The sequence below is a fragment of the Brienomyrus brachyistius genome, chromosome 21, assembly GCF_023856365.1.
Source record: "Brienomyrus brachyistius isolate T26 chromosome 21, BBRACH_0.4, whole genome shotgun sequence".
NCBI classification, from domain to species: domain Eukaryota; kingdom Metazoa; phylum Chordata; class Actinopteri; order Osteoglossiformes; family Mormyridae; genus Brienomyrus; species Brienomyrus brachyistius.
The window spans coordinates 8277008-8298251 of NC_064553.1; the positions used below are offsets into that span (position 1 = coordinate 8277008).

The 21244-nt window shown below is 43.9% G+C and overlaps 1 protein-coding gene across 1 annotated transcript in view; it reads right to left on the minus strand.

Annotated features, from left to right (window-relative positions):
- LOC125716486 (cAMP-specific 3',5'-cyclic phosphodiesterase 4B-like) overlaps positions 1 to 12835 on the minus strand; it is an 81834-nt gene extending 68999 nt beyond the window's left edge. The window contains exon 1 of the mRNA XM_048988810.1: positions 12554 to 12835. Within this exon, the coding sequence (XP_048844767.1) occupies positions 12554 to 12558 (5 nt within the window). The 5' untranslated portion in view covers positions 12559 to 12835. The remainder of the gene's footprint in view (positions 1 to 12553) is intronic.
- Between the last annotated feature and the right edge of the window lie 8409 nt (positions 12836 to 21244).

Below are 21244 nucleotides of genomic sequence, written 5' to 3' on the forward strand. Positions count from 1 at the left end.
TAAAAAAAAAAATCCATCCATCTTGCATAACCGCTGTACATGTGACACTGTACAGGGTCACGCTGAGCCTTGAGAGGGGGCAATCACTCAGCAAGGGTAATTTGCAAGCAACCATTCACTCGGCCTGCAGGAGGAAAACCACACAGATATCATGGTCAAATACATATTCCACGCACGGAACCAGGGGGCAGAAACTGACCCCAAAACGCATGGAGTTACCCATTTCACTATGGCTGCTCCTAGCAACCATCCACCTCAATCCACATACAGGTTCATGAGGGGGCCTAGAGCTCATGCCAGGCAGCAGAGAGCACCCTGGGTGGGATATCAGGTCATTAAAAAAGTATGGACCACACAGATTTAAAAAAAGCACATTGTAAAGCAAATATTTCACAAAATGTATTAAAATCGAGACACTTCCAGCTATAGAGTTGAGTCAAGAAAACAAACATTTTCGGCAGTGCAAACGGATCAACTGCGGGAAATCCTCAAGGGAGATCCCAGCTTTTTCAGAAAGTGGAAAAAACGCGGTTAAATATCAACACGCGCTCGTCCGCGGTCAGAACAGGTCCAGAGATCCCACTCGCAGAAGGGAAAAATCCAGCAGATCAGGCACGGACCATAACCACCTACGGCCGTCAGACAAAGAGCACAACACCTGATATTCAAAGACACAGGTGCGGCGTGCAGTGTTGGAGGGGGGGGCAGCTCAATGGGGACAGAGGACAATGAGAAACCAGGACGCGGTTGCCGCCCGCTGCTGTGTGACAGTGGCGTGGCAGTGCGGTGTGGAGTCCTGCCAACAAACACGCCGCTGTGGTGACCCTCTGACTAAATTACCGGAGTGGCTCCCAGCAGCTGAACAGCTCACACCTCCTCTACCTCAGCACAGAGAATCCGGCCAGTCACGCGAAATATCCGTCTCCAAGAGATGACAGGGTCATTTTTCAGATGAAAGGATGCTTTAATTACTATGTGCACAAGTACAGGTACATTGTAATGCTTCTTTGGTCATATCCCGTCATGCTCTCCTTTGTAACACATACACAGCTTAAAGCTTGGACTCTGAGCACATGGTCACCGCATTTATCTGGGGCCCCTGGACCATTTTGGGGCTTCGGGGGCCTTGCTCAAGGGCCCCACTGACATACGACTATTCTGCCGAGGACGGAATTCGAACCAGTGACCTTCTGAAACACAAGCATGGAGGTCTAACCCACTGAGCTACGCGCCGGCCCGCCCACGACGATCGCAGCGACCAGCTGTGCCAATGTAACTATACTGGTGAAACAGGACAAGAGTACAGGACAGGCTAACAAGCACCATCAGAAGGCTGGCAGTGACCTCAGCTGACCCCTGATGTCAGTATCAGCGGGGGACAAATGGACACCTGGTCTCTGTTCTCCGGGGTTTCGTCGCCATAGCAGCAGGACAAGCCCCATCCACAGGGCATTCATTCTCTTAGAACACAATCACTGCCATTGTAAGTCATGCTTTTCATCTCTCAGAGGGGATATTCTGCTGGGAGCCTTACAGTGGGGGAGGGGGATCCATGTGGCACCGTCTCACGTTGCTGTTGAATAACAAAGAAGTATGAGGCTTTTTGTTTGTTTTTTTTTTTTTTTACTCATGGTCACATGATTCTCAGCTGCAAAGAGTTATTTATCCAATCAATCTTCTGACCACTTATCCTGGGCAGTATCACGGAGGGGGGCGGAGCCTATCCCGGGCAGGACAGACCACGAGGCTGGGGGCAGCCTGTACGGGACACCAGTCCATCACAGGCCAGTCACACTCTGCGAGCACACACTACTGATGACTTAAATAGGGCTTTGTCATATATCGTTTCAGGGCTGTGCGATATATCGTACACATGCACGATAAACACATCGCATTTGTCAACACCAGTTTGTCACTGTTAACATGATGTATGACAACTAACTCATTTGACACACTGTGTTGGTAGGCAAGTTCTATTTGGATATGGTTTATTTTGAATAATTTCATCTCATTTTTTGTTTTATAAATATTGCTAAGTCAGTCATGGAAATTTCACATTTCGAGATGTGATATCATGATGTGACATCGTGCAGCCCTGAACTTAAAAGCGGCCAATTAGCTTAACACGGTTAGCTGTTCAAATCCCGGTCCTCATGGTCCAAGCTCTGCTGGTTTTCCAGTCTTCCTTTACCCGTAAGCCAGGTGTGAAGCCTCTGTGACCAATCAGAATCAGTAATTATTAAACTAGCTACATGGGAGAACTGAAAACCAGGCCTGGATTTGGAATCGAGGTCAAGAGCTGAAGAGCTCTGGCCTAACAGAACATCTGTGGGCTGTGGAAAGAAACTGGAGCACTCAGAGGGAACTCAAGCAACAGGGGACAAATACGCGATCTCCAAACGTGTGGAACAAAGGCAGGATCTGAACCCACAACCCTGGAGGTGCAAGGCAATGGTCCTACGCACTGCACCAATGAGACAGTGTGCCATTTTAGGGTTAAACATCTAATGAAGAACGTTATGAATGCATCTGTACCTGTAAAACATATGGTGGCTGACTGTGTGCGTTCCAGCAAGCTCAGCAGCGCAACAAGAACACAGAAATAAATCATCTTAAATAAAAACACAGGCTTGCAACCTGCATGCTGGTGAAGGCCTGTCATCTGGCATTCGGGGCAGTGAACACCCCAGGATATTTTCTTATTAACAAACACAGATTGTGTGAAATATTTATGGCTGCCTCAACGGACGTTCCGCGGTTGGGTTTAAGACTGAGGCGGCCGCACGCTGCTGCTGAAATTTTCCACAGTCGGGGCTGAGGTTGCAGACACTGTGTGGGGAGGGCAATCAGCAGCACCAGCCACTGCGACTGCGCGTACGTGAGGCGGCTCCGACGGCCAGAACCGTGAAGGACGACGGTCTTGAATTTTGCGCGAGTCATCGTTATTCGCACTGGTACAGTGGGCAAGGGTGAAACCAATTTCATAAAGAAATTAGGGGGGGGCTAAACATAATTAAAGACCTCCACACCTCACGAGTCACAGAGGGGCATGCTCCCCGGCACCCGACACCTCATAGAAGCGCCACATCACGGCCATTTGTCTGGGTCCAGTATCCTGACTTCTTTCACCTGGTCCCATTTTTCAGTAACTTCTGTATTTAATATAGTCTAAAGCACCACATGATTTTTCTTAATGACTCTGTGCTGCCATGTTCCCTTCTGGAAGGTAACAGACTGAAAGGAAATAAGAGTTATATCTAGAGTGGCTACATCCATCCATCCATCCATCCATCATTACCAATCCAGTACAGGGTCACACTGTTGAGTAGCTACACTTGTCATTAACTTAAGATGCTTACTAAAGTCAACCTTCCACAGTGACAGCACACTCATGCTGCAATTAAACACTTATAAAATGCATAAGGACGACAAAATACCCTTATATCACCTAATGTATCATCACTTCTTAAAATAATGAGTTTCAAACATGTTTAAATACAGACGGAGTCCAACTCCGCCTCCTTATGTCCAAATCACACCTTGCTGGAGCGCAACTCCATCTCCTTCAACGTTTATTTGGTAAGATTTTCAAAGTGAATTTTTTTAATAAAACATCTATTATTTCTCCAATCAGCTTTAAGTATACATTAATTTTCATTAGCAGTACTAACCAGCCATTTGTTTCTCGAGTGAATGAGCTATTTCTACATGATGTTTGGGTATCTGTCCCATAATAGCATTTTGACTTATTTTGCTTACTGTACTGCAGTCAAAACTTCATTTACTGGCTAGATTTTGCTAGAGGTAAGGCGTGTGTAAAAAGCAATCCAGGGGAAAAAAAAAAAGATATTTTAATGCATTTTCACGGGGACATTAGGAATGAGAAAGCAAGAATATTGCTTGCAGTTATAAGCCATTTTGATGCATTATTCGGTTTCATTTACGTGTTATATTTTGCAATAGCAAAGCTGGAAATAATTCTTCTGGGAAATATTATGCCTTCCTGTAAAAAAGACCACTGCAAAGATCATATTATCTGTGCAAATGCAGGGTTTCAGGTGTCGCTTGTGAAGTCCCTAAGGATACTCACAAACTTCATTGCAAGTCCAGTCTAAAATGGATGTTATGCAGGCTTATGACAAGTAAAGTACACTTTGACACAAAACCTTTATCAAATACACACTGCTGGAAAACAACTCCCTAATCCACAAACTTAAACGCTTCCTGATATACATACAATTAAAAACCCTTTGAGCAATTACACACATTGCCACCACAGTGATGACATTAAGTAGACGGCTTCTAATCCCTGCCGTACCCTAGTTCCAACTGTTAACCGGTAACCAGAAGCTCACAGGAATTGAGGAGACTTAACAACTGAACTTTTCAAATTGTTAAAAGAAAAGTGCAATTTTAAGCAAAAAATTTAAGGTAAAAATTGACGAAAAATAAACTTAAATATTCTTCTACTTTGAAATATACACATATGCGTCATCATGGTAACGTCAACTTTGTATGTTATTTTAGCAGAACAATCACAATACCTTCAACAATGACATCTATCAATGCACCTGTAGCCTGGGTTAATGGTAAATGTTTTAATTAAAAAGAAAGACCAAGATATCACCTTGTTGCAGGACCTACAGAAAAACGACCAGAACAGAACAGAACCCAAATACCTCTTTTTCGACACTTCATTTGCTATTCTCACTCAAATCAAACGTTCCAAGTAATTCCAAGTAATTATTCTGAAAATGTGCAATGCAAAATAGAAGAGGGACCGAAGAGACGATTTCACGAGAGCAGAGAAAATGCTCACTCATCCAGCCATAATACATGGGCTGCCGTCGTCTCATTTAATTCAGAATACAAACAATTCAGTTGCTTAGGTTTAAGAGTGGGATAAACATGGAAAAAAGATAATAGCACATGCAGCACAATCAATAATGACACATCTGCTTTTCTCTGCAGCAGGGCTCCGTCAACACTGTGCTGGAAAGCCTGCTTTGTGCTAGAGATTATTAAACTTGAATAAAATCACGTAAAAGGAAGATTCCATCAGCACCGTAGAACCATGTAGCTTCACAGCAGCTAATCCAGACGTGACATTTTCCACCGGCCGGCTGATCGATGGCATTGAACTCCCGCCTACGGGACAGCAAGTCTCCGGGGGGGGTGTGACAGAAGGAGAGAGAGGAATGAGGGTCAATGTGAATGTTTGGAATGAGATGGGAGTAAAGTAGGAGCTGCGGGTTCTCATCAGCAGTCGAAGCCATTCTCCTGCAGTAACCTTCGTCGTGTTACCGTCGCCATGCCATTGCCCTCGGACATTACAAAGCTACTCTCCAAGGCTGCCGGATGGAAACTACGAGAGGCTACTCTGCACGCAGTTCGACTAAGATTTCGGCCGCCGCATAAAACTCCTTTCAAAATATGGGTTTAATAGATTCCCAGAACTACAGCCAATCAAAGTCTCTCTCCACCATCCATCCATTCATCCTATACCTACTAGCACTTGAGAAAATATGCAGGGTCCAACAGGTCCGGAGTCCATCCTGGAAGCTACGGGCACAAGGCAGGGAATAACCCAGGACGGGGTGCCAACCCATCACAGGGCACACTCACCATTCACACATACATTCACACCTGCAGACAATTTGGCAACTCCGTTTCACCTCAGCATCTAATTGGACTGTGGGGGAAAGCCGGAGGACTTGGAGGAAACCCCACAATGACACGGGAAGAAGATGTAATCTCCACAAACACAGAGTCACGTCACGGGCGGAGACTCAACCCTGGTCCCAGCAGTGTGAGGCAACAGTGCTAACCAATGCATCGTCTCAATCAGCATTATAGCCCTGGTTTATTTCAGATGTTTTATTTGCCTCAAACCAACTATGGCAAATACAGCTCAAAAGCATTTAAATCCAAACACGGTACGATGATGTAAGGTACGGTCCTCAGGGACCTGCACATTGTCCTACCTGGCAGGGAGCAGGGAGGGAGCAAAAACATGGACTGTCTGGGGGGTCCCCGAGGACCGGGTTAGGAAACACTGATGCTAGGTGACCTAGTCAGACGAAGGACGGATTTGCAGCAAGCTGTGGGACCCCCACCAGCTCTACCTGGCCTGAAGGGATCCTGTCTAAGCTACCCTTGGCAGAAATAAACACTCACCACTCTGAACTCTAATAGCCACATTTGCCTCTGCAAAACCCATATGAATTAAACTCACCCATCCCAGTAATTAAACGTGTACTAATTTAGCCAACCAGACTGCGATGCAAATGCACTGGCCATTAAATAAGTATGTGCTGCAGGGCCATCGAATGTTTTGGAAAACTAACTTCTGATTTCAGGCTTGTTAGCAAAATTGACTGAATTTGAACATGGTCATGAATACTGGATTATTGAACAATTTGTTAAAATTCACACGCAAAGACGTCTAATGAACAGCAAGCGTTCCCGGAAATGCCACAGCGCTCCTAATGACAGCGTTGCCTCATTAGTTTGCAAATCGTTCCATTCCATCGCTTTTCGTTAATTTTCATGTCGCCGATGCCAACGACCGTCCCCTTTTCACAGATTCGTCATTAGTGCTTATAGATGCTCCCGCGCTGTCAAGCAGCTCTTCAGCACCCGGTTCCCACAGACCAGGGACATAGGGACGGGCAACCAGAGTGAAAAAGCAGAGAGCGGGAAGGAGGAGTCGAGGAGAAGAGTGTGGGGGAGGCGCGGGGGGAGCTCCCGTTAATCACCATGAGGGGACTGCAGCCGATTACAAAACCGAAGGGCAAGAACGAAAATAAACGCCGTTTCAGTTTAGAGACAATATCACAGATTCCACGCACTAGCTCTCCATTTCCCTCTCTCCCCCTCTCTCTCTCTCACACACACACACAAAATAAGATTACAGACCATAAAATTGCCACGCTATAACGAATTACATGCCCGCGATCCCAACAACCCTACTCTTGCTGACTAGACATGTTCCTCGTATGACCTACAGACATCTCTGATGTTTGTATCACAACACGGTTTTTATCTGGGGATGCGTCTGTGGGGCCAGGTGCCGCGGCAAATTTGCCGTGACGTGGCCTCCTGTTCCCCACGCGGTGGGACCAGCAGACACCAGTATGGTTACAGGAAGTGCAGATCGAACAGCGCAAAGGGAGGAGTGGGAGGGTAAATGACTAACCGCCAGGAGAAAGCCCAGACCGCTGGACCTCCAGTGGATGATCAAAAAAAACTATCTGGAGACAACCCAGCTGGTGAGGTTAAGGAGCTAGGCTTGAAGACCAGGTAGCTTCTGTGAACGTCCTTCTGTAAATCTAGTCACCAAAAGAAGGAACACATAGACCTTATTTTATAATAATCTGTATGAAAAGCTCAGCAAAGCAGATCTAGGGCTCTGTGTTCAAGAGACAACAAAAACATATAACACTTCAATACGTAAAAAAAAAAAGAGTCACATTTCAATAACAAGAGTTAAAGCAAAAAAAAAATAAATCACCCTCCCACGAGAGTGTTTTGTAACACATTGGACGTCCCCCTTGTCGCTTAAAAAAAAGCCGGCTGTGATTCAGGAGCGTGGACAAACTCTGCTGACGATTCCCCGCTGCAGCCGCCCTCGCGGACAGTTTGTGGCGTAATCAGGCAGGCAGGCAGGGCCGAGCCATATACCACGGTGCCGCGCTCCTGCGCAAACAAGGAGCCGTTATCCGTGGGCTGGATTAAATCACTCCCTGTGGCAGATCGTGACGAGCACAGCTGGGCTGCGAGGAAGTCCAGGCAGTGTAAGGAGAGAAGGGGGGGGGGGGTGAAACGAAAGAGGACAACAGCTTCTGTGAGCGATACTGGCTACCGCGGCGAGCCGAAGTGGAACTTGTCAGCATTGGTTAAAACGTATTTGCTGTGACACCACAAGCACACTCAGGTCATCGCTACAGGCAGTGTATATACAGACACACACACACCTTCCTTTCAAAATAAACCATCAGTCGGATCACGAACAGCTGTTAAAGGGATTTAACCCTCAACAACGGAGACAATCGACATCAAAAACACTGGGTTAAGCGTTCCAAAGGACACGTTTTAATTCTGTCCAGGCGGATTTGAAATAAACATCACCTCAGCACAAAAGCCAGCGTAAGCTCACCTCTTCACCTTAATGCAAGACACATGACTGCATGTTCATTAAGCAAGAATATCTATCTACTGCTTTTGAAGCCAAAGTTTCAGCACTGCATTCACCCTGTGTCCTTTGTTGATTAAAAGCTGCAATACAAGACCTTAGAACAAAACCTTCTCATAGAAATGAAACCCATTTAAAGAAAAAAGGGAAATTATGGGTTTGAGAGGCAAGTACGCAACTCCAAAAGAAAAGGAAAAAAAAAAAACGTATCGCAAACATGATTGAGGCTCACGTTTCATGCATGGTACATTATTTTCAAAATGCACATGAAATATGACGATGCTTTCAGTCTTTTCTCTGGAGTAAGAAAAACCACTGGCAGAGATCCCAGAATCTTCACCGATGTGGGAAGCAAAACTATAAGAGTTTTTAAGCACAGATTTCAAAACAAACGCAGGTCACGAAGTACAAAAACAAAACAAAGGACCATCGAGGTCTGGACTCCACAAGACCTCTGAAGGCATCCTGCGGTATCTGGCACCGAGACGTTAACAGAAGTTCTGTAAGCTGCGAGGTGGGGCCTCCACGTGTCGGACGTGTTTGTCCAGCACATCCCACAGACGCTCGATCAGATTGAGATCCGGGGAATCTGGAGGGCAAGTCAACACCTTGAACTCTTTCTCATGTTCCTCAAACCGTCCCTGAACAATCTTTGCAGTGTGGCAGGGTGCATTATCCTACTGAAAGTGGCCACTGCCATTGGGGAGTACCATCGCCAAGAAGGGTACACTTGGTCTGCAACAATGTTAGGTAGGTGACAGGTGTCAAAGTAAGATTCATATGGATGCCAGGACCCAAGATTTACCAGCAGAATATTGCCCAGATCATCACACTGCCTCTGCCGGCTTCCCCATAGCGCATCCTGGGTTCCATCTCTTCCCCAGGTAAACGACGCACACGCACCCAGCCGTCCACATGATGCAACAGAAAACGTGACTCATCAGACCAGGCCCCCTTCTTCCATTTCTCCATGATCCAGGTCTGATGCTCAGGAGCTTACAGTGGTGGACAGGGGTCTCCACAGGCTCTTTGACTGTTCTGCGACTACGCAGCCCCACACACCGCCAACCGCCATACGCTGTGTGTTCTGACACTTTTCTATCATAGTCAGTATTAACTTTTTCAGCAATTTCTGCTGCAGTAGATCACCAGACAGTTTAACCTTCACTCTCCAGCACATCAATAAGGCTTGGGCACCCATGACCCTACCGCTGGTTCACCAGTTGGCCTTCCTTGGACCAATTATGGTAGATACTGACCACTGCATACTGGAAACACCTCACAAAATCAGTGGCCTGTACTACAGAGCGGGGTTACTGGCTTATCAGGGTAACTTGTCGAATTTAAGGTAGCACAATTTAAATGGACGTCATACTCATTCACTTAGATTTTGCCCAGACTACCTTAAATCCCAATTATCCTGATAAGTCAATAACCCTGCTTTCTAGTACAGGCCACTGCTGTTTAGGAGATGCTCTGACCAAGTCGCCTAGCAATGACAATTTGGTCCTTGTCAATCTCCCCCCAGTCAATTCATCCAGATCCTTACGCTTGCTTCCAAAACATCAACTTCAGGAACCAACTGTTCATTGCCTAATGCAGAATGGCACCCTTGACAGGTGCCATTGTAATAAGATAATCAACGTTATTCACTTCACCTGTTAGTGACTTTAACACGCTATGGCTGATTTGATATGTTATGGCTGATGTATTTCACAGCCAAAACACTCTCAGAAAGTTGGAAGGTAACAGGACTTTAAATGATGAGGCTCCCGTTTGCAAACCTCTTGACAGTTGAATTCCAAAAGCCGAAAGTAGACATGGCACAAAGCGTGCGTATTCAGTGCGTCCTTGGGCTGCTTCGAACCCTGGGCTGTCCTCACACTGTTCTTCTGCCAAGACACAACTTACTACAGTCCCTCCACCACCTGTATCACCTCCAGTTATCCGTGTGATGGTCATTCCAAAAACACGTTACAATACCTGAACTATAAAGTCTGCCCCCTGGGGGGTGTAATATAAAAGGAGACATTTCTCCTCTACAAATAAACGTCCGGCTTACGAAAGCTTAGATCAATGCACTAGCAAAAAGATATCGTCACTAAAAATGATCCTAAAAACAACTTTATCTATATACCTGCGAGAAATGGCAACAGAATACGAGCCACGCAGGGAGGAACCCACTCTTCATCTAACACTTACGATAGCAAACTTGTCAGGCTGGTCTCTTACGTAGAACCTTATAGCATTAGCATGATCTTCACCCAGAAGTTTTCATAAAAAGGGCAACAGTCTTTCCACAGTGGCTAATGCTCTCTAAAGCAGCTCTCAGAATCAATACTGCATCGCATACGCTGTTATGACTAAGCATTTGCCCACGTCCGCAATAAATCAGAGGATATGAGAGGCCATGTAAAATCACCAAGGCTGAAGAAGGAGCACCGGAGAGAGAGAGAGATGGGGGCCTGGTCTTCGTGTCTGGCCAAGGTCATGTGATCAAGGCCACGGTATGAGAGTCCAGTCTTGCCACTGATGTATGACAAAAGCATCTAAGCAGAGTCCACAGTGAATGAGCTGGTGAACAGGCATGTAGCCATATGGTATAACAACAAATTTGGACCCCCCACCCCCAGAAGTTTTTTTTTGTTATGGATCTGGAACATAGGTAGTAAAATAATGAGGTTTCTTCCTCCCCTCAAATCAGCAGAAAATTTACAAAGGGAGATTCCCCCCCCCCCCCCCCCCATGACAAACCTGTCATCAGTGAAGTTGTCAGAATCCCAATGCAATCTTTTTTCTAGCCGCAGGCTGGCAGGTGAGGACACTGGGGGGGGGCAGGCCCAAATATGGAGCTGTGTTCCCAGATACAATCTTACCCACAAATCAAAGAAAAGTTGCAAACCACATCGCTACAGGTTACCCATCTAATTTCCAGTACAGCAGCACCAAAGACAACTTATCACAAACCCGACACAGACACTGTCCACGTTAATTAAACGCGCACTCTCATTTTGAGACCATAAAATGGATAACTGGAGCTGTCCACTGCGACCATCCAGTCCGAAACTAACCCAGAATTCACACGCGAACGTTACCAGCATAGATACACCTCAGACACAAACTCGGCCTCTTATTCAGACTACTAATCATCTTTTACCTTTTCCAGCTCAAATTTACTTCTGTAATTTACTAGGTCTCCATAAAAGATCACTCACAGAATTTGAAAGAACTTCTATAATATGCTAATAGCTGCCCCTGGGTATAATTAGTCATGTTATAGTAAGTGACAGTGACCTCCTTAATGGTTCTTTCCGTCTCCTAAGTTTGAATTTTTATATAAATGTATCCTGGAGATGTATCTTCTAAGGTCAACCGACCCAACATGCTACTTAAGGGGTAATTAGAATTCTTGTCCATGGTCTCCTATGGCTCTTACTCTGGCCGAAAAACAAGAATAAGCCGTCTGAATGACGGATGCGCGCACTCCCGCATCTGGCCTTTTCTCAGACTGGCACACTTCTTACAGACATCTCCCTCCAGCAGAGCGGCTGACGTCCGTTTCATGAAAGCCAGAAGCGCTGAATTCCTCCGGGAACATTACAGCACTGACACTCCTTCCCAGATACAGTAGAAGGCACCGACTACTTCATTTCAGCTATAATCTTCCCCTAACATGCGCGCATCCGAAGTCCAACAGACTCGACACAGCATTTCGCTTGAGTCCAACTGCCGCACATTGCAACTTATAATTCAGCATCCTTACCCCGCTTTTAGCCGCTTACCCCGGTCTTACTTTATCGACCTCCTTCCTTTTCCCCAGCACCTGCAAACCTGCCTCTCCTCTGCCCAAGGGAACAAGTGTCACATCCAAAAACTCGAAAGCAATGAAAAATGACTGACGCTGAAGCACCAGTTTTTACACCCAAGTCCACCGAACTGTGTAAGATATATTACACCTATTCAGAAGTTCCCCATGCTATTTTAGGTTCCACTTTAATAAAATTGTATCCATATTTTTTTTTTACTTAATGTGAACTTAAATATTTATTCGACGTATCCTGCTTGATTCAATGTAACCTGCTTTATTGTATTTTTGGAGCTTACGGTTCACAGACACTCAATTCAAGTTACTTTCCCCAACGCACGAACAAGGATCGATGGTAAAGTTGGTCCATTTTTACCTCTTTATCCCCCGTTTTCACCGATCAACACCATGCACTTTAGTGTAAAGTGTACAGGCTGGTTTTAATGAAGCGGAGCGCTGAGTTACTGCTAGACACCACACGAGCCGGTCATGAACACCAAGCATCACGTAAAAACCAACATTCGCTATGGTAAATGAGCGGATCCTACTCTTACCTCATATATGTATCCACCTTCCACTCTTAGGTGGGACAGCAGACACCAGCCTCGGCATTGGCTTGGAAAAGAAATAGAGGAATAGCAATAAACGTCTATAGCGCGATCCTGCGCAAAGACACCGCGCTCTGCCCTCCACAATATCTAGTTGCGTATCACTTCTGGCTCCCCAGGCTGATCCTGAAGCAGATCAATCCTTCGCTTGCTGCGCTCCTCCGCCCCGATAAACGCGCGTTTGTATCTAAGCCCGTTTCTTTCTGCGGCCGCCGCCTGAATCACTGATAAGAGAAGCGCTCCAGAGGGAGGATCACGGGCTCCGGCTGCACGCATACCTCGTTATCAGATGAGCTGCACCTCCCAAAAAAACACGCATTTTTAGTTAGGTGATAATTCCTCTTTGCTATCGCTTCGCCTGGTTTTAACCCCTAATCTGAGCCCGTCTTAACAATAAATACGCCGGCATTGTTCTCAACGTTAACATCCTCGAAACACTGCGGACGGGGGATTATCCTAATAATTCAGGAGGAAATTCTGTACATTATTTTCGGTCCTTCGCCACAGATTTTGTGATACAACATAAAGTAATGATGCAGCTAAGCGGGACTAAAGCACGTATTGACTTATCCTTCAATATTAATTGAAATATCAACATAGTATATACATGTATATAATAAAAGTACACATGTTGTTTTATAAAATGCATGTTAGTACGATTGATTTTGCATAATGATGTCATTGCTTTAATTAGTTTAAGTCACATAAAATGAATATTGCCTTAAAAAAAACAAAAGCACTTAGAAATTAAATCTAATATACACAAGCTACTGGATGGACGCTCACAACGGGAGACGTTTAGAAAACACCAGTTTCATCTAAACTCGATAAAATCAACACATTAACCGGCATTTTCGGTAAAATCCTTTAATCGTTAGCCCATGTTACCTAAATAAGCTGACGGCAAGTAGCAATGGACTGCAATTCGATTAAATAAATCGAAAGTTAAATAAATAACGGGTGTTAATTTGCACCATAGAAATGTAGGCTAACCGCAGTCCAAATATATTATCGTTCATTTCATGTTTATGGCCATCACCGGATTTAAGATTTAATTGTTAAAATACGTTGTTCATAAAAAAATAACAATTTATATTCACGGGTAAAACATGGCTCATGCTATATGCTGTATTGTAAACCTAGGAGTGTAGAAAGCCTGCAAAATTGTGGCGCTGGATGCTGATCGGAAAATTATATTTTTATATATAAATAATGACTGGCATGACGTAATGTTGCAAATGCATGTATCCTTCTGTGCAACAGCCCCGGTCATCGCACAGCTAGTGATGAATTCAAAGCGGAGAACAATCTGGTACCTTCATGATGTTTTATAGCTTAATAAAGTATAATTAATATTATTGCTCGCTTAACCACGTCAAAATATGGGCGCTCCTGCGGTTAACAATTAGCCGCTTAATAAAGATATGTTCGGGTATTAACCAGTACGCTAAACAATCTGCGGGTCCTGCGGTTCGCCTTGCTTTGTTTACGGACTAATTACATTTGGATTTTACGCTGGTCTGCAATTAGACTGCAGTGCACTTAATGTGTAGACCGGAGGGCATTTGCTTAGTCTTCGGTCGCTTCCTGTATGATTATTTGCTGGTGCAGATTATATTTTGTCAGTTGAATTTTGCTTATCTTGCTGTATACTTACTAGAGGTTATTAGACTAAAATGCTTTTCTTTGCGACAAAAACAGCATCTTTATAACTCTACAGATTGTTTGCACCAGCTGGTTATTCTTTCATTTACGTGATATCTGACCATCCCTTTTAACACAACTTTGAAGACGCAGTCAGATATGCGGCGGGTGCTTTAGCAAACGTAGCGTTAAGATGCATTAGCAAATTTTCAATGCACGTAGAATATTTTATGGATTAACCAATTGATTTTCCATAACCACTTAACCAATGCGGAAAAGCTACAGTCCACCCCACGAGGCACAAGGTACAGGGCTGGGACTCTCTGGACAGGACACCGCTGCATCACGGGGCACAGAGTCATACACCAAGGGCAATTCAGAGACGCTGATTCACCGAAAACCCAGGCAAAAGGTGGGGGGAACGAAAACTCTAGAAACAATATTTTGGAAGCCCTACCCACTGAGCAACCGTGCCACCCCAATGATAATGAAGAACACGCTATACATTAAAATTTACCGACCAGGGAAGAAGGTGCATGTGAGAAAAATAATGAAAGTCATAAAGAAAATAAAGACTCTCTTTACATAGGCCTACAATTTTTGTGTAAAACATCTCCTGCACGTGAATAGAAAACTGGGGTAACTGGTTGGCAACATATAATTACTTCACAATTCTCCTTAATAAATAAAGGGTACATTATGCATGAATATTTTATTGATGTCTTTTGCCATGTTTGCGAAAGGCTTTGGCCCTTAGTGTTCAAAATGCTGTCTAAACAATGCAGCAAGGATTTTAAAAAGGACCGTTTGCCTGCCCTTACTCCTCATGAACACACAGGGGTTAATATCAGGCCCCTGGGCTGTTCTCATTCACCAGCTATTTCATTGATTGGGTGCCGTCGTTTGCATGTTAAGAGCGTTAGAATTAGCACTGGCCTTGCCGGCCTTCATTGCCTCACTTCCATGCCATTTATATTCAGTAGCCTAAGGTGAGTATTCGCAACTAAGGTATTTATACACGGTTTTAAAAGCACAACCTTTCCCATGCTGACGACCTGTGTGCACCTCTGTCGAGTAGCCAGTGCCGTCTGTTATCTCTGCCAACGCCAGAACCAAAACGTCAAAATGCAATGATCCCAGAGATGTTGCCTGGTAACAGTCATTCCGAGATGTACCATCTTCCACAGAAGTTTCGCAGACTTCCTGTCAGGTATCATAAAAATTACTTTCGAGAGCAGCCCGGCTTGTGACCTCTGGTTTTAGGCCTGCTGATTTTAGTAAGCGTCCTCATTTTTCTAACCCTAAATCTCATTTTTAAATTTACATGCCCCCCCCCCATGCTTCCCGAATGCCAACCAGCTCCAGCTAATTGACAGATCACCAGAAGAAGATGCATCCAATTAATTCCCCTACAAACGAGAGACATCAGGAAGTGCATCATTAACAATGTTTACAGGCATTTCGGAGGTGCGCTTTTTTCCGAAACAATTTCCCTTCTGTTCAACTGACTGGGGAGGCACAAATGGAAAAAGAAATCAGAATGCAATTCAGAAACAAGGCAGGTTAATTAATTGAGGACGATCCAATCTGAGATACTAGGCCTTGTGTCCTCTTTGCATGCCTCTGACTCAAAGCGCTGTGTCCGCAACACCCCAGGAGGGATAATGAGCAGAGCACACATCTTCTGATGCACGAGCTGTCAGCTGCCAGCTTATTTTCACTCTATGGGCTGCGCAGGTGACACGTTTGGGGTTTCTCTCTATAATCACAGTTTGGTCATTTTCAGCTCTTTCCATACAAATCACATTAGATCAGTGTTTTGCTCATGTAAGTTTTACATACACAAAAATGTTCTGAAGGCAGGAGGAACAATGATCGGTTATCACTCTGAACCAACCAATTTGTAGAGAAGGGGTCTAAGCTATAGAGGAGGCAGGGCCTAAATATCTGATTGGTTGAACCCACCTCCTCTACAATCTGATTGGTTATCTCTCTGGACTAATCATTGTTCCTTCTGCCCTCTGAACATTTTTGCGCAAGTAAATCTCCCATGAGCCAGTGTTTCCCAACCCTATAGGACCCCCAGACAGCCCACGTTTTGCTTCAGTTTTTATTTAAATCAATCCTGCATACAGGACAATATATTTCTCCAGCGGTGTACAAAAATAATTCCGCCAATATTTCAAATGTGTGCTTGCAATAAATAAAGGCAGGGAGTCATTTATAACGTAGAATGATATGATAAGAAGTACTTTACTTATTTTAGCAGGGTGACAAAGGCCGGGCCTTATGTGATGCAATGACGCAGTTGGTCGTCTGCTTTCAGTGTGGGAGAGCGTACCAGCCGCCAGCAGAATTACAACAGCATTATCAATCAATTAAAACAACCCAAGGACATTTTCCATTCCATTTGGAGGGCTTTAAAGAAGAAGAAAAAAAAATCGATACAACAATTGTCTGGCAAAGACTCTCTCCATCTTTAGTTTGTGTACCAAAAATACAGCCTGAGTTGACACTATTTGGTAGAACTGGCGTGGATGAGTGCAGCGTTTCCCAACCCAGTCCTCAGAGACCCACAGACAGTCCATGTTTTTGCTTACATTTTTGTTTAGTTAAATTTGGCTATAGGGGAATATACTTATCTAGTGATGTTTGAAAAGAATTGCCAATATTTTAAATGTGTGCTACTGGGAGATGGGAGGGAGCAAAAATGTGGACTGTCTGACAAAGCGACGAAAGGGAGCAAAATTGAGGACTGTCTGGCAGGGAGCTGGGAGGGAGCAAAAATGTGGACTGTCTGACAGGGAGCTGGGAGGGAGCAAAAATGTGGACTGTCTGACAGGGAGCTGGGAGGGAGCAAAAATGTGGACTGTCTGACAGGGAGCTGGGAGGGAGCAAAAATGTGGACTGTCTGACAGGGAGCTGGGAGGGAGCAAAAATGTGGACTGTCTGACAGGGAGACGGGAGGGAGCAAAAATGTGGACTGTGTGTGGGTCCCCGAGGACTGGGTTAAGGAACATTGTACTAGGGTGCACTAACGGTATTAGAGTAGACAGCCAGCATTCCCCGTTATTTGGCAGCAGGGAGGATACCGATAAATAGTCTGCTTCAGTCTGGTAACATCCCCCTCCCATCTTTCTCACCCAGCACGGATTACATAATACCTGCGCTACTTTGCAGGTACCTGTTCTGATTGAAAGTGTTTTTAGAAATTCATCAAAGCATGTTTCAGCGTTTCTTGATCTTCTGCCTCTGCCAACCTAACTCAGCTCATTACGCTGTTGGGATGGCAGTGCCCAACTTCTTCTCAAGTTTAAAACTGTCACATACCCCACCCCCATGTCTGTTAAAATATGCATGAAATGGTCTTTGTAGTCAAGGATAAATTTGGTTTTCTAAACATCTACCCAGCTGTCACAGGGAGCACGCGGTGAATGCAACCAAGAAGCTCGTAACATTCTGGACAGAGGAAAAAGATGCCTAATCTACTAAAGCTTAACACCACTAAACACTGAATTGAAGTTTTGAAGACTTTTATAAGCTTCCACCTTATAAGATTAATGGAAGATAACATATTAACCTAATGCTACATCATTGAGTTGTGTTTAATTCTTAAGCGGTGGCAAAGATTACCGAATTCTGAAGATGATAAAAATTCCGTCAGTCACAAAGGTCACATATCCATTGTGAAATGCGTAAGATTTTTAGATCCAGACACAGAATGGCATAAAATCTTAGTTGGTTTGTGTACATGCTACTGGACGGGGTACTAATCATAATGCATTTCCTGCAAAGAGAAGACAGTTGTGTTGAATTCCTCAAATTCCCTTATTCGACAGAAAAATTACATCTGCGGCAGGGTTTCACAGTTGTAGGTCACCTTGGCGACGAGTCGGTGAAGGTGCAGTGACCTTCCGAGTTCGAGGAAGTGAAAACCGAGCAAAAAGTAAAAAGGGGAAATAAGTACAATAAAGTAGTAACGAAATTAGACGAAATGAAACTAAAATGTAAATGAGAACATGAGGAACAAGGAATGATATGATATTAATATTAGGAATATACTTAACTAGATATGTAAAAACCTGAACTATTAGCTATGTAAGAGACAAATATTTCTAAGCTTAAATGAATGAATAATGAATGTTTGTAGAGAAGTGTACATTATCCCCTACAGTATAGGCATGTGGATTTCACAGGACAATTCTCAGAGGCCAGATTTTACTTGATTGGAACATTCTCCAATAATGTAATGACAATGTACAGCAAACAAGCAATGTTTGTCTTACGGATGTCAGCATACATTTATTCAGCTCTAGGCAACAGAGACTACTTGGTCTTTTTGGTCCAGCTCAAGACATACAGGTCTGCCAGACAGTCCACATTTTTCCTCCCTCCCAGTTCCCAGTAAGTGTTACATGGGGAGAGGGGAGGTCAGGCCCTTCTATTCACCTGTTCAACTATTTGCCCAAGAGTAATAAAACAAGTTTGGTGTGTGTTAGAGGGAATGCCGAGGAGCAATGGTCTGGCCCTTGTGGGTTTAAGGTCTGAAATTTTGCTCTCTAGCAAATGGTTGTTTTGTATGCTGCTTGTCCTGCCTGCCAGCCATCTGACAGTTCCAATAAAATACTCCCATTCTATCTTCCAAGCCCTGTGTCTTGTGCATCAATTTTGCATTCCAGAGCATCAAGGCTTTTCAGCAGAAGAAAATGAATAACATGTAACATATTAAAAAGTGCTGATAAATTACGAGAAATCCTAAAATAATTTAACATTGTGTTTTGTCAGCGTGAATATTTGACTATATGGTGCTATATTGTGGAAAAAAGTCATTGTATCTCTATAAGTATAACACTTCATGCACCAGTAACACTTTACCTATAATATACTGTTACATTATATTTTCAGAAATTGTAGCTCAAAAAAATGATTGAATAACGGCAGTGATTCTAGGTCTTAAATGACCCCATAAAAAGGCAAGCTAAAAGCTTTAAATCTCCCCAGATTTGCATGTAGGTTTATTAAATCTTAAGGGTGAAATGCAAGGACTGTGCGATCAATGCCGGAGACGTCAACCCCAAACAAACAATCTCACGCTTGAGTTTTAAACGTCATCAGGCATTACTGCATAATCAATATACACCATATATCGACAGATTCATGCCACTTGGGAATTCTTGAGCCGCGGCTTTATGCTTTTGCCATGGGAACCGTATTGAAAAGCTGAATCAAACCGGCAAGAAGCTAATAGTGGTTAATTCATGGCTCTACACATCAGGCCTGAAGCTAGGAGCTTCATTCAGGGCCACCTGGGGGTCCTGCTCAAAACCCATGCTACTTATTGCTTTTACAAGAGCAGGAACCACGCTGAGAAAACTACTTGCTTACCAGGGCACACATGCACACACAGTGACCGGCGATGACTTCAGCGCCTGCCGTCAGCGTACACCCCATGCTCTGCAGTCAATGTACACCCCATGCTCTGCAGTCAACGTACACCGCATGACCGACAGCTTCTGTTTAACCTACAACCAAGTCTCATGCATCTTATTCATGCATATCGCCGTCTTGCCATTTTTGATAAAAGATTATAATGTTCCTTTGCCATCAGTAATCAATAGGTTACTGTAGCTCTAATGACAGGGAAGTGAAGGTGGTAAGTACCTTGAGATCAATAGCAGTCATATATAATATGATTTGGAAGAACAAACCTGCATCATATCCCCAGTTCAAAATCTAGCCAACTATAATTCATATAATTCTAGATGACGTAGGGTAGAAGTGCTCTTTTGGTCAGTTCCCATCGATTCTGTGAAGACTGTACTCACCTGAATGAGACTGTGACTCAGTATTAGATTATAGCAAAACCTTCAAAGAGCTTAAGCCTCTTAGTTAAGCCTCCTAGATGTTGCTATACGCTACATCATTAACAGCTGTGTAAAAGGCCATCGGCTCATTTAGCTTTTAGCAATAGCAGCTGCTTATTACATTTCTCAGGTAATTGTTTTAGGTAGGAGAGACTGGTCACCACCTGTTTCCAATAAAAATGTAATAAAACAAGCAGGTTCAAAACCTCAAGAGAAAGGCTTGTTTGTGCATGTCTTTGTCCCTTTTTGGTCTAAATAAGGATTTGAACTGATTATCTGAGAGATTTTGGCCAAGCAAAACAACCCTCATCCCTATTGAACGGCAATTAAAGAATCTGGGAAAAGAGATTAAACTCTGCACCCAGTAAGAATTGTGACACTTATCAGGAAAGGCGTCATCAATCCGGTTTGCCCGGAATTCAGGTTATCAAACACTGCATCTGAGACACAAAGTCATAGATTTCTAAGATGCGTTGCCATCAAGCCAACAGTGAAAATGCAGTTTCTCCAGTTCGTGGTTCTCACGCATTGTTGCGAGCCTTAAAGGCACACGCCGCGGATTAAGAGTACTGCACGGTCTGATCCAGGAGGGGTAGCTCTTGCACCATTTTGGGAGACTTTCCAACAGGAATTTAATAAGTTTCAGCCATGGTATATTAAATACATACCACAGTAATTATTACTCAATACTGGAGCTAATTTAAAACAGCAATATTCGTGGAGCCTTTTTTAGCAAACATCTGAATAAGTTGGCTTGCTGTGGGGATGCACTGTTCCAACCACACCATGCCCCTTATTTGATTAAAAAAGAGACAGAAAGTTTCAGTATCTTTAATTAGCACTCTTTAATTGGCCACATTGGGGAGCAGGCAGATGTGTCTTAATGTTTCATTAAAACTAACCTGGATTTTCAGTTTTAAGTATTTTGTGCACAGTAAGCACTATTAAGCAGCGAAACTATGGCATGACAAAGTATGCAGGCAATTCTTTTCACAAATGACATCATAATCATTTGTAAAATTAAATTCTCGTTATTTACAAGATGAGGAGAGTGGGACGATGAAGCAATTATATACACCAACATTTAATTAGGAATGTTTTTAAAAATGATTACATTCTGCATTTAGAA